The sequence below is a fragment of the Prunus dulcis genome, chromosome 2 (assembly GCF_902201215.1).
Source record: "Prunus dulcis chromosome 2, ALMONDv2, whole genome shotgun sequence".
In the NCBI taxonomy this organism is placed as follows: domain Eukaryota; kingdom Viridiplantae; phylum Streptophyta; class Magnoliopsida; order Rosales; family Rosaceae; genus Prunus; species Prunus dulcis.
The window spans coordinates 2318061-2329892 of NC_047651.1; the positions used below are offsets into that span (position 1 = coordinate 2318061).

The window sequence follows — 11832 nt, forward strand, 5'->3', positions numbered from 1 at the left end:
TTATTCTTTCAATTTCAGGAATTTGAACACCAAAAAGAGAAAACTCTAATTCCTGAATTCATAAAGACCACTCAAAATCAAATAGTCAGATTCAAATCTCAATTCAAATTCAGATATGTATCTAAATTTCAATCTATTCTATATATTACATGACTTATTTTATTAAATTATTATCATGTTGATGATTGGTTATATAAGAATATAGTTTGTAGAAATATTTATCTATTTCTTGCTGGGGTTTTCTTCCAGGTTATAGGGTTTTGGAATTTTTCTTTGTAATCTAAACATGCCACCTACTAGAAAATATGTTTCTGGATATACAAAAAGGCTTAGAAAAAGAAAAATCGAGGAATTGACTCAATCTCAAAGAGGAGCTCTTGATAGATTCATTGTTAGAGAATCACATGCTACAATTGATGAAAATATTTTCAATGAACAAGAACAAGATGATGTTGAGGAATTGCAAGATATTGAAAACAATATGGATGAATGTGTGGGTAATGCTGAGCAGAATGAGAATGATGACAATGAAAATGCTGATATTGATGATCACAATGAAGATGTTGAAGATGTAGACATAGAAAATCATAACAATGAGAACGTCACTGATTTATTCAATGCGGAACCAAGCCAGTCCATTCCATTGGATATTTATGATCCAAGAAATTGGGATAATATTGATGATTTCTCTTCTAAACGGACTAGCTTTGATTTCAATTGAAAGTGAACTTCTTGAAAAACTTGATTATGAACATTTGATTGATGATTTCTCATCTAAAAATTCAAGAAGGTCAATTTTTAGACATTAGTATTGTACCGGCTGTGTTTTTTTTCTTTTGGGGTAAAAGCTCTCGTAATAGTTTTAATTCTTCAATTCTTCAAATAAGACAGCAAATACAATGTGAATGATTTTTGGATAATCAGGTATGTTTTTGTTCTTACTTTTGTGTTTAATGCAATATAATCTAATTTGTTAATGACATTTGTGTGCAACGACTCTTTAATTTGTGATTGGCAGTTTTTTTTTTTTTTCCTATTAAACACAGATTGCTTATTATTGGAGGCAGCAAGGGACCTTATAGGGGCACAATGAGCTTATTTTTGTACCACACATTTAACTTTATCAAATGGAAACATTTAAATTTTAATGAATTTGATTTCTGATTCTCATTACATATTTATTGATGGTGAATTTTAATTATAAAAAAAATTATTTATGACATTAAGTTATGGCAAATTTTATAGTATTTTTGTATTAGATTATGTGAGGCCCCAATTTAAGTTTCGCACAGGGCCATCAAAATCTCAAAGACAGCCCTGTTCGGCTCATTAAGTTGCATTGTAAGGTAGCATAGATAGAGTACATGTATAGGTTTGTAAGAAAAAGGTGGCTAGATAGCAACGTAATTCTACGGTCTATAAGTAATGGTGACCAATCAAATTATATATAAATAATTCATAAGCAAGACTTGGTGGCAGTTTAGCTGGTTGTCTAAACTCAATTCATACACAAGACATCAATTAAGTTCATAAATAACAGGTCGCTAGCCTGTGAAGTCGTTTGCTAATTAATTCACGATGAGTTGAATAATTCCAAACATTTTAAAATAAAGCTGTAATAATTTCTTAATGATGATTGGATGTGACTTGGAATGTGAAAAAGACACCGGAGACGTTTGTATATGGGAATATTATTCCATCACTTCAAAATAAATTTTAGTTTAGTTTCTGTCTTTGTTTATACAATAATCAATTAATATTTAATAATATGGTTACTTGTCTAATTTACATTTTGTAATCCACTCCAACTTTCCCAATATAGGAGGGAAGTCTTATAAAGCGAATATACGTTTATTTACAAATGTAAACGGAAAGCATGTTGGAATTATTCAATTAATAAAACATGTGTAGCTATCAATGAACCCAAATGAGAATTGACACAAGCTATTAATCGTTTGACTCACATTGCGAGGGGTTTGTAGCTCAAGTTGATAAGAGTAGTTACTTCAACACTCGAAATCATGTATTCGAGTAAGTAACTGCTCTTATCAACTTGAGCTACAAACCCCTTGCTATATTAGATTCACAGTTAACATATATGCAGCATTTTTTTGTCAAACAAAGTGTATGGAAATTCTCAGATATATTAAGTTATTTCATATATGTTCAGATTTTTATTCTTCTCAAATTTGGAGGTATTTATAAAGAAATACAAAGATTTGTTTACCCTAAATGCAATAGGAAATAAATCTCAATTACAATGGGACAAAATAAATAGGTAAGCAAATAAAATCCTAACATAGTACAGAACCAAAATCCTAACTAAATAAGAACTCGCCAACACTCCCTCTCAAGTTGGCTCAAAGACATTTCACATGCCTAACTTGACAAGCAAGTCATAGAACACCATACTCGACATTGACCAATCAAACAACTGTAGAGAAGGTCTTGTCATAAACCATGAGTGAAACAAAAGGCAAACCAAAGCAAAGATCTAAAAAATAGAGCACACGGCAGAACATAAACCACACGGCAAAACACATACGGAAACCATGTGAATACAGCAAAGGCATGGCAAGGCAACAAACATAGAAATCCTGTGAACACGGTAAAGGCAAGGCAAGAAAGATATAAACCCTGTGAACATGGAAAATGCAAGGCAAAAACAAACCCTAAAAATAGGGTAAGGCAAAGCGAAGCCAAACCCTAAAAAATAAGGTCAAGGCAAGGCAAGGCAAAGCAAAGACAAAAGGCATGGGCACAACAACAGCAACGGCAATGACCACAGCAAAGGAAAGTGAGGCAAGCAATGGCAATGTCAATGACGGCCACGACAACAACAGCCAAAGTGAAGGAGAATTCCTCCATATCTACTTTACTTAATTCACACAAACACAACTTCTCTTCACCCCCCTTTCCACACATGTAAGTTCTTTTCAAAATGTGTTTTGTTGTCTTGAGCACCGAGGCTAACATCCCTTCACCAAAAAATTTGAGTTCAAATTATTTTCTAGGTGTCGTATGCATTGAAAGCAAGAGTATGTGGCAATCTACATTTGATTTTATTGCGCAAACGCCAACCCTCTTGCACTACATGGTGCGTGTTACATTAAGATTGGATTTTCCAGCATAATTCTAAGACATAATAAATTTGGCACATGTGTGTCTCAAGAAAGAAGGTTTTTTTTTTTTTTTTTTTCACCTAAAGCACCTAGGATAACATCCCTCTGCTATAATATTGAGTTCAAATGACTTTAAATGTGTAACATTTATTTAAAGTAACGATGACGCTCGTTATGTCCCACTACAATAAGTTATGTGTCGGGTGATATTTGAGTATACGCTATAAGGGTCATCTTGTGAGCATGTATGATTGTTACACACTCATAATGGGTGTGTGGTTTGCCCTCCCTCATATGACTAATCACTTTAATATCTATTTAATTACAAATTCATGTTATAATATTCAACAAAATATGACAAATATATTAATAATTTTTGTAGATATATTAATGTTCCTATGTATGCTCATAATTTAATAATAATGTGTTTTCAAATATATAAAATCAAAGTCTAATCTTAACGGCCGAAATAATAAGTCATGTTTATATTTGCTTGCACTACAATAATCCTGGCATAAATGTAAACTTTAGTAACAATCAAACCCAATTAATCCATGTCTAGTAATAATTATCTGACATGCCATCCATAGTAGGATACACAATACTGTCACTAGTTTCTAGATATCAAGAATCCAATCGTACCGTACCATTACATATAAACAGGGAAGCATCCTTTTCATTCTGAAAACTGATTTATTGCCATATTAATTTATTTTGCCCACTCCCATCAAGGACCAAGTTATACCTTGCCATTCAAGAATTTATTTTATTAAATATGGTTGAAACTATTCTATCGTAATTGCATATTGTGCATCGAACTCAAATGCAAAAAGCGAGTACGTTACTTTGATTAACTGACCTATTTCATTTTTTTTAATATCTCAGATTCATTTAAATCAAAGATATTTTGGGAATATAAAAAAAGAATTAAAAATAGTTTCAAATGACAATATACAAATCACAAGATAATCTAAAGGCGAATTAATAATTTTGAAATAAGTTGTGATTGTCAGCACCTGAGTTTTCATCTGCAATACACCTGGGAATGATAGAGAGAGAGGAGCAAATTTGATAATTGATAGATGAACCCACCACCCAACTCAACAAAATTAACAAAAAGGCTTACAAATTTTAACAATATATTCATGGGCCAATCAACAATGAACCCACGCGCTTGTTTTAAGCTTCAAATCTCACGCGTGGAATTGACAAGCAAGGAATGTTCTGATCACAGAGAGAGAGCTCAAAACATGCAATTGACGTTTGGTTTGGTATCAATGAAACATTAATATGCACGTAGCAAGGTTTTGTTTTTAAATGATATAAAATTAGTAATTGATTGCGAAATTGAAGAAATATAAGGTGATGGAGCATATGGCACTCCATGTAAATTGGGTGTCATCGTTTTTGGTATTGGTAATGTAGGTATGTTGGAAATGTTCTCTTGCTTTTTTTTTTTTCCTTAAATTTTATACAGAAAATTAAAAAAGCACGAATAAAAGTTGAAACGTGAAACTGTAGCACGAAGGATGGGGGAGTGACTAATGTTTGCAAACACATCAACAACAAAGTTTGCTTCTCTAAACACATGACGGAATTGAATGTATTGAAAAGAGAGAGCTAAAAAAAGATAATATGCTTCAACATTATACAAAGACACGAATTGCACTATTTATTTTATTTTTTAGGGAGATTCACTATAATACTAATGAGCCCTACTAAAAAAACCATGAAATGGACTTTAAACAACATCCAAAACCCATTTAGAATAAGGCTTTTACTTCTTTTTAAATATTGATTTCTTAAAACAAACCCAACCCAAATCTCTTAAAAGTGAGTTAATTTAATAATTGAAATTCAAATTCAATCTCATTTATTATGTTTATAGAAATTAAATAGTGTAGGGTTTATTTATAATTTTAGTGCTAAGAATGGGTATTTGACTAAATATCTCTATTTTTTAACTGTGTGACTCAAATTACAGTAAGACAACATTACATTTAGAATATATAATATTGAAAATGTAAATCTCTTAAAAGTGAGTTATAAATTGAGATGCAATCTCTCACATGTTTATAAGAAAAGGGTATATTAGCATGTATTGCTTGAAAGTAAAATTTATGAGAGAGTGGCCACACCCATGTGGAAGCTCCATGGTTCCTTCTCTCTATTGAAAGCCATACTTTACAAGTCCCAACTACTTTTGATACTCACCACCAAGAGGCAACAACAATTTGTACTCCCTTAAAAAAAAACATAACTGAGTAATAAACATGAAAAGGTTGGAGGGAAAAGTGATTGGGGCTCTTTGCTGTAAATTATAATGAGGTATGAGTTGGGTGTTTGGAGAGTGAGAAAAGGAAAGAGAGGGATTGGGAAAAAGATTCAGTCATCATTTATTTGTTGTGGGGGCATCTTATAAAAAAAAAAAAAAAAAAAAAAGACAAGTGAGAAAGCGAAAATGCAAGAGCAAGAACCTTGCCTCCCTATATCCTATGCAAATCCCCATACCTTTTGTAGTTTCCTCACCATAAAAAAAACAAACCCATACTCTCTTTTTGCATATTGAGGCATTATAGTATCATAAACCATCATCATAATGACAATTATTTTACAGGGAGTGAACAAAAGCCCCACATATATAATAAGCTGGTGGGACATGAGCACCAATGACCCCTAATTATGTTCTTGAAGATGAGAGAAAAATAATATTAAAAAAATATTGCCAAAGTTTTTATATAAAAAAAAAAAAATCACAAAATCCCATTTGCATATCACTCATGTTAAAGCTTAATAGCTTACTAGCCTCTTCGCATACATTTCTGCGCCTGCGAGAAGTTTTTTTTTTAAATTTAAATTTATTTTAGAATAAAAAAGATAATGATTAGTTGTATTCCAAAAAAATAAGATTCATTATCTGATTTTTCTTTTAATTTTAATTATTTTTAATATGAAAAATTGTGAATTTACCATATTATTCTTATTTAATTAATAATTTAAAATTTTAATGTTTCATTAACCAAATGTATTTTCTGGTATTTTGAATGTTTAACCATTCTCTAGACTTTGGAAAAGGCCAAAAGAGAGAGAATTTTTTTAAAAGAAGCCGAAATGAACAAAATTTCCCTTATTTATTTTTTGAATTTCTTAATGAATCTTTTATAATTGCATGTGTTTAATTTGAAAGTTGAGAAGTTTTTTTTGTATTTTTTGAAAAAGCTTTGGTTTTTCTGAAAAGGTAAATTTTTTTGGTGATTTAAACATAAATTTACTTATATTATTTACATTACTGTTGTTTATTTATTTATTTCAGTTCATGTTGTGAGAGGCATTGACTCACCCACAAAAACATAGATAGAAGGAGACCATGAGACCATGAAACCAAATTCCAAGAGCGTAAACCACATTGCAATTACCACACAGATGCTTGCTCCCTCTGACAAACTTGGTCCCCATGAGCCCATCCAGGTCTCCATTGGCGCGTGTGAGGACCTATCCACGTGAACGCGTGGAGTCAACCAGGGTGTTTTTGGGTTGGGAAAGAAAAAGAAATGAGAGAGAGAGAGGTGAGAGAGGAAAAAGAGGAGAGAGACAGAGAGAGTGTCAGAGGTTAGAGGCAAGAGAACGTGCAGTATTTGAGGCACAGATCTGGATCCACTCAAAACACCCAACTCGGGCACCCACACACTCACTCAACTCACTCAACTCGGGCACCCACACACTCACTCAACTCACTCAACTCACTCAGTCTCATCTCACTGCTCATACCTCTACCCGTCTCTGTCCTCTATAAAGTTCAAAGGAGAGAGAAATAATAGATGGAGAAGTAGAGAGAGAAGAAAATCCACAGCTAGAGAGAGAGAGAGAAAGAGAGAGCTCAGAACCCAAAAAAACCCAGCAGCAGAAACACAGCAACAGTTGCAGCAGTGAAGCAATTGATGGTTCTTCTGCTGCAAAAGAGCGTAGAAACTAGAAAGAAAGGCGGTGGTTTGGCCTTTGGAGTAAAAGTTTGACTAGGAATTAAGCCAAGTCCTATAGCTAGAGCAAGGATTTTTATTACAGGGATAGAAAGATAGTATGTTCAAGTAGTCGAGTTGGGAGACAAAGAAATTAGAACAAGACTCGTATCCTCTTTCATGGGTAAGCCGTACTTTTACAGAGAGAGTCCAGTTTCAGCTTTCAATTTGGCAAAGAAACTAAAGAAAACCGATTTTTTTACATGAAAAAAAAGTGTGTGGTTTTTTTTGGTGGTTTTAGACTTTCAGTTTTATTGCTATTTCTTTATCCTTATGACTCTTCCAAGTTCCAAACTTTCCTCTCTTTATTTGCTTTTTGGAGAAATTCAATCCCCCCAAAAGCCTTTTTTTGGGGTTGGGTTTTTCCTTTCCTTTCAAGAATTAAAGGCAACTCTGAGCTTCAGCCTAGCTAACCAGTTCTTCTTTTTAATCAATCAAACCACACGAGAATACTACTTTTAACACTCCACGCCTTTCTTTATGGTTTTTTTTCCTCTCTCTCTCTCTCCCTCTCTCTCTGTGTCTTTACCTTTATTTATTTTTCTTGGGTTTTGCAGGAATAATAAGATAGAAAGAAAGAGAACACTCTTATCTCTCCACTCATCACAAGAAGTTGTTGGTAGGTAAAAGGTTTTGTGTGTGGTTGAGAAAGAAATTTTACTTGTTCATGGAGTAGAAGAGCAAATTATCACTTTGGTCTCTCTCTCTCTCTCTCTCCTCTCTTTCCTCTGTCCCTCTCAATTTTTTCAAAACCAGAAACACAAGATTTGGAGGGTTGGTGGCAGTGAAGTTTAGCACACACCAACCCCAACTCTGCTATCTCCATATCATCAACATCAGCCATGGATTCCTATGAAGCTACAAGGATTGTTTTTGCAAGGATCCAAAACTTGGACCCAGAAAATGCTTCCAGAATCATGGGTCTGCTTCTGATACAAGATCATGGTGAGAAAGAAATGATAAGGTTGGCTTTTGGCCCTGAAGCTTTTCTCCACTCAGTGATTCTCAAGGCAAGGAAAGAGTTGGGAGTGCCCATATCAAACTCTCCTTCTACACCGTCCACACCTTCTTCACCTTCCCCCTTTCTTTCCACTAACCCAATCACTATCTCGAGGCAGAACTCTACTTCCTCGTCTTCCAGACTCTCTCTCTCCATTCCAAACCCATCTTCTTCCTCTGCTTCAGCTTCTTGGGCCGCTCTCTCTGAGCTTAGAAACCAAGAAGAAAATAATTTGATCATGAGCCCCAGCAGCAACTTAGCTCTCAATGGGTCCTCTTCATCATCTTCCATGATGAATTCCTCCTTACCCTTCTATGGAAATGGAGGGACTGATGTGATTGATGAGTTTCAGCTTCAAGAGCAGCTCTCTTTCCTCAACGATGGCTCTCCAGCACTTGGTCCCAAATCCCCTGATTTTTTCTACCCCCAAACTGACTTGTCTTCAAGTCCTACCAATGGTTCTGATCCAGCCCTTTTCTCCGCTTACCATGGCTCTGCAAATTGGGGCGGTGGTGGTGGTGGGCCCCTCCACCGGAGAAGCTGCTCTGTCAGTGATGTGTGCTCAGAGGACCCAAACTCTGCTGGGTTTGGTTGGAAACCCTGCTTGTATTTTGCAAGAGGCTACTGCAAGAATGGAACCAGCTGCAGGTTCTTGCATGGTGGAGGACTTGGGGACTCTGTTGTCGATGGTGGTGGTCAAATGGCTGTTGGGTCACCGAGCAAGCTCGAGATGATGGACCAGTCATGCCATGAAGCACTTCTCAGATCTAAAACTGCTCAACAGCAACAGCAAAGACTTGCTGCTGCTTCTCAGCTCATGGCCTCAGCTAACTCCTTCCCTTATTCCTCTAAGTGCATGAACTTCCTTCTTCAGCAGCAACAAACCGATGCCCAAAGGTACAAAATTTAATAAAGTCATCTTTTTTGGTATTAAAGTTCTAATCTTTTCTGTTATATAAGTCAATCTTGCTGTGAAATCCACGTAGGGCTGCAGCTGCTGCTGCCTTAATGATGGGTGATGATATGCACAAATTCAGTCGATCCCGGCTCGAAAGAACGGATTTTTCGATGAATGGTGGTGGGGCAGGAATGGTGAACCCAGCTTCAAGGCAAATTTACTTGACTTTTCCAGCTGATAGCACTTTCAGAGAGGAAGACGTCTCAAACTATTTCAGGTCATTTTTCTGATCCTTAGCTTTTTTAGTGCAAACATTTTTTACAAAGGCATGGTGAAATGGGTTGTTTTTGTTTTGCTGACTTTGCTTGCTGTTGTTTTTGAATGGAAAATAATGAAGCATTTATGGGCCGGTTCAAGACGTGAGAATCCCATACCAGCAGAAGAGGATGTTTGGTTTTGTTACATTTGTGTACCCGGAGACTGTGAAGCTTATTTTGGCCAAAGGGAACCCTCATTTCGTCTGTGATGCTAGGGTGCTGGTTAAGCCTTACAAGGAGAAGGGCAAAGTCCAGGACAAGTACAGGCACACTCTCACTTCTTTTTTGATGTTGTTCCCCTAACTTAAACTTCCACTGATTATAATATCGTTACCGGAAGTAATTATACTCGAGGGAAATTAAGCTAATGCTGCTTGAATGTTATTAATTTGCCAGGAAACAACAGCAACAAGTGGACAGAGGAGATTTGTCTCCCTGTGGTACACCTACTGGCCTGGATTCTAGAGACCCTTATGATATCCAGCTAGGTAGCTAATTCAAGCAAAACATTAGCCTTCAAAGAGTTATTAATTGTCACACACAGGGACAAAATTATTTTGCATTCAACCATGCTTCTCTTGAATTGTAGGAGCAAGGATGTTTTACAATCCTCAAGACATGTTGTGGAGGAGGAAGCTGGAGGAGCAAGCTGAGTTGCAGCAAGCACTTGAAATTCAAAGCCGAAGGTTAATGGGTCTGCAGCTTCTTGATGTGAAAAAGCATCACCACCGTTCTCTTTCTTCCAGCAGTCCCATTCAGTCCCCTACTCAGTCTCCAAGCATGTTTAATCAAAACCTAATGTTTCCTTCAATTCCCAATGGCCCAGAAGTTCCGCAAGGTATTTTTGTTGCTACATTTAGAATGGTGTAAATTGGCGTCATGGTTCAATACGGTAGTTGACATTTTAATTGTTCTCGATCTTAGAGAACTCTACCCCGATGCCACCCACTGCTTCAGAAGTGGATGACGATCAGTTGCTTAAGGAAGCAGCTCATGTTGTGTTAGGTAAAGAAGTAATGGCCAACAATGATGAAAAGGGCAGTGGCAGTGGCAGTGGCAATGCCAATGCCAATGCCAATGGAAATGGCGAGGAAAGCCCCCGCGATAATGTCAATAACTTGCTTGAAAGGTATGCAGGATTTTGCATCAAATTTCCGTGTTGGTTTTCCAAGTTGTATGAACACAGTGTTGAAGCTTATGGACCTTATAATTGAGTGCATGCAGCTTGGAGCACAACCTTCCTGATAGTCCTTTCGCGTCTCCAACGAAAGGCGCCGGTGAGTACACGTCCTCCTTCCCCAGTGGGACTACTGAGGCCAATGACTCCGATGCCTCAGCTGCTAACATGAACTTGGCCACTTCACTACTCCCAGCAGCTTCGACACTCGACATGGCGTCCTTCAAGTCTTTCAACTGCCAAATTCCAAGGTTACCCCATACTCCTTTCCATCCAATTTATCCATGGCATCATGGTGTCTAAATTATACCTAACTTGGGAACGTTTGATTGAATTCAGGTTGTCCTCTGGCCATGGAACCATAGGAGGGATGTATGGGGGCACAGGAGCTGGACCGAAGTGCCCGGTTGGAACTTCCTAGTTAAGCTCTTAACTAGGTACAAATTACTTTCAAAGCTTAAGATTTTGTTTTGTTTAACCTCCATAACATAATCTCTCTGATTATTTGGCTGTATTTGCAGGAGGATCAAGAAGTCAAGTTAATAAACCAAACAAAACCCACCAAAAATCTGTAGAGATCATCATCATCATCATCATCAAATCCCTTCCCCACCAGCAGCACCGCCATCATATCATCAAATACCATACCAGTTACTACCATACAAAAATGCATACGTAAAAGGCAGTAAAGGAAGTGGGTCAGCCATTTCCTTTTCTTTGTTCTTTGTACTCAGTTTCTGTAGTTGAAGTTGCAACCACAGGTTTAAAAGTTTTAAAGAAGAGAGACAGAAAGAATCAAAACACGGTCAAAAAAAAAAAAAAAAAGTTTGTAACTTTTGGCACTGTAATTTTAATTGTCAGCCCTCCCAATTGTTCCCCTTTAAGTGAAACAATTGCCAAAATCTAGTTTAGTCTGTTAGTCTCTGTTTTAGTGTAAAACAATCTTTGTACAGCAGAAGCGGAGGCGGAAAGAAGCTAGCTGATAGAGGTAAAAAAAGAAGAAAAGAAGGTAAATTTGTAACTACAAGGCTGATTCAGTCAGAACTCTTAAAAGGGCAGTTGAAATTGAAGGAGCCTATGAGGAGGAAGGCAAGCTGTGAAGCAAAATCAGTCAGCTGAGCTCGAGTACGATATTGGGAAACTTTTTTTTTTTACCATTATGAATCAAAGATGTGTTCCTGCTACTTGTAGTGGTTGTTATACACAGAGTTGTACCCTTTGCTGTTAAAATGTTTAAAAAAGAACAGTAAGAAAAACTTAGGATGAAAATCAGAAATGAAACAAGTGAGTTTTTTACTCTAA

General features: G+C 36.4%; 2 protein-coding genes across 5 annotated transcripts; both read left to right on the forward strand.

The window, feature by feature from the left end:
- The first annotated feature begins 286 nt into the window (after window positions 1-286).
- LOC117617395 (ciliogenesis-associated TTC17-interacting protein-like) lies at window positions 287-721 on the forward strand. The gene has a single exon (XM_034346749.1). The coding sequence runs from the start codon at window positions 287-289 to the stop codon at window positions 719-721; it is 435 nt and encodes a 144-aa protein (XP_034202640.1).
- Window positions 722-6831: 6110 nt separating this feature from the next.
- Window positions 6832-11832, forward strand: LOC117617849 (zinc finger CCCH domain-containing protein 53-like). Of its 4 annotated transcripts, XM_034347444.1 has the most exons (11): window positions 6833-7262; window positions 7696-7757; window positions 7895-9035; window positions 9125-9313; window positions 9434-9643; window positions 9750-9841; window positions 9943-10191; window positions 10278-10482; window positions 10578-10781; window positions 10870-10967; window positions 11052-11832. In XM_034347444.1, the coding sequence occupies exons 3-10, from the start codon at window positions 7981-7983 to the stop codon at window positions 10949-10951; spliced, it is 2286 nt and encodes a 761-aa protein (XP_034203335.1). In that variant the 5' UTR covers window positions 6833-7262; window positions 7696-7757; window positions 7895-7980; the 3' UTR covers window positions 10952-10967; window positions 11052-11832. The 4 variants fall into 4 exon arrangements, with proteins under 4 accessions (XP_034203336.1, XP_034203335.1, XP_034203337.1 ...); XM_034347445.1 differs by having other exon boundaries at window positions 6832-7262; window positions 7696-9035; window positions 10870-10950; XM_034347446.1 differs by having other exon boundaries at window positions 6834-7262; window positions 7696-9035; window positions 9434-9619.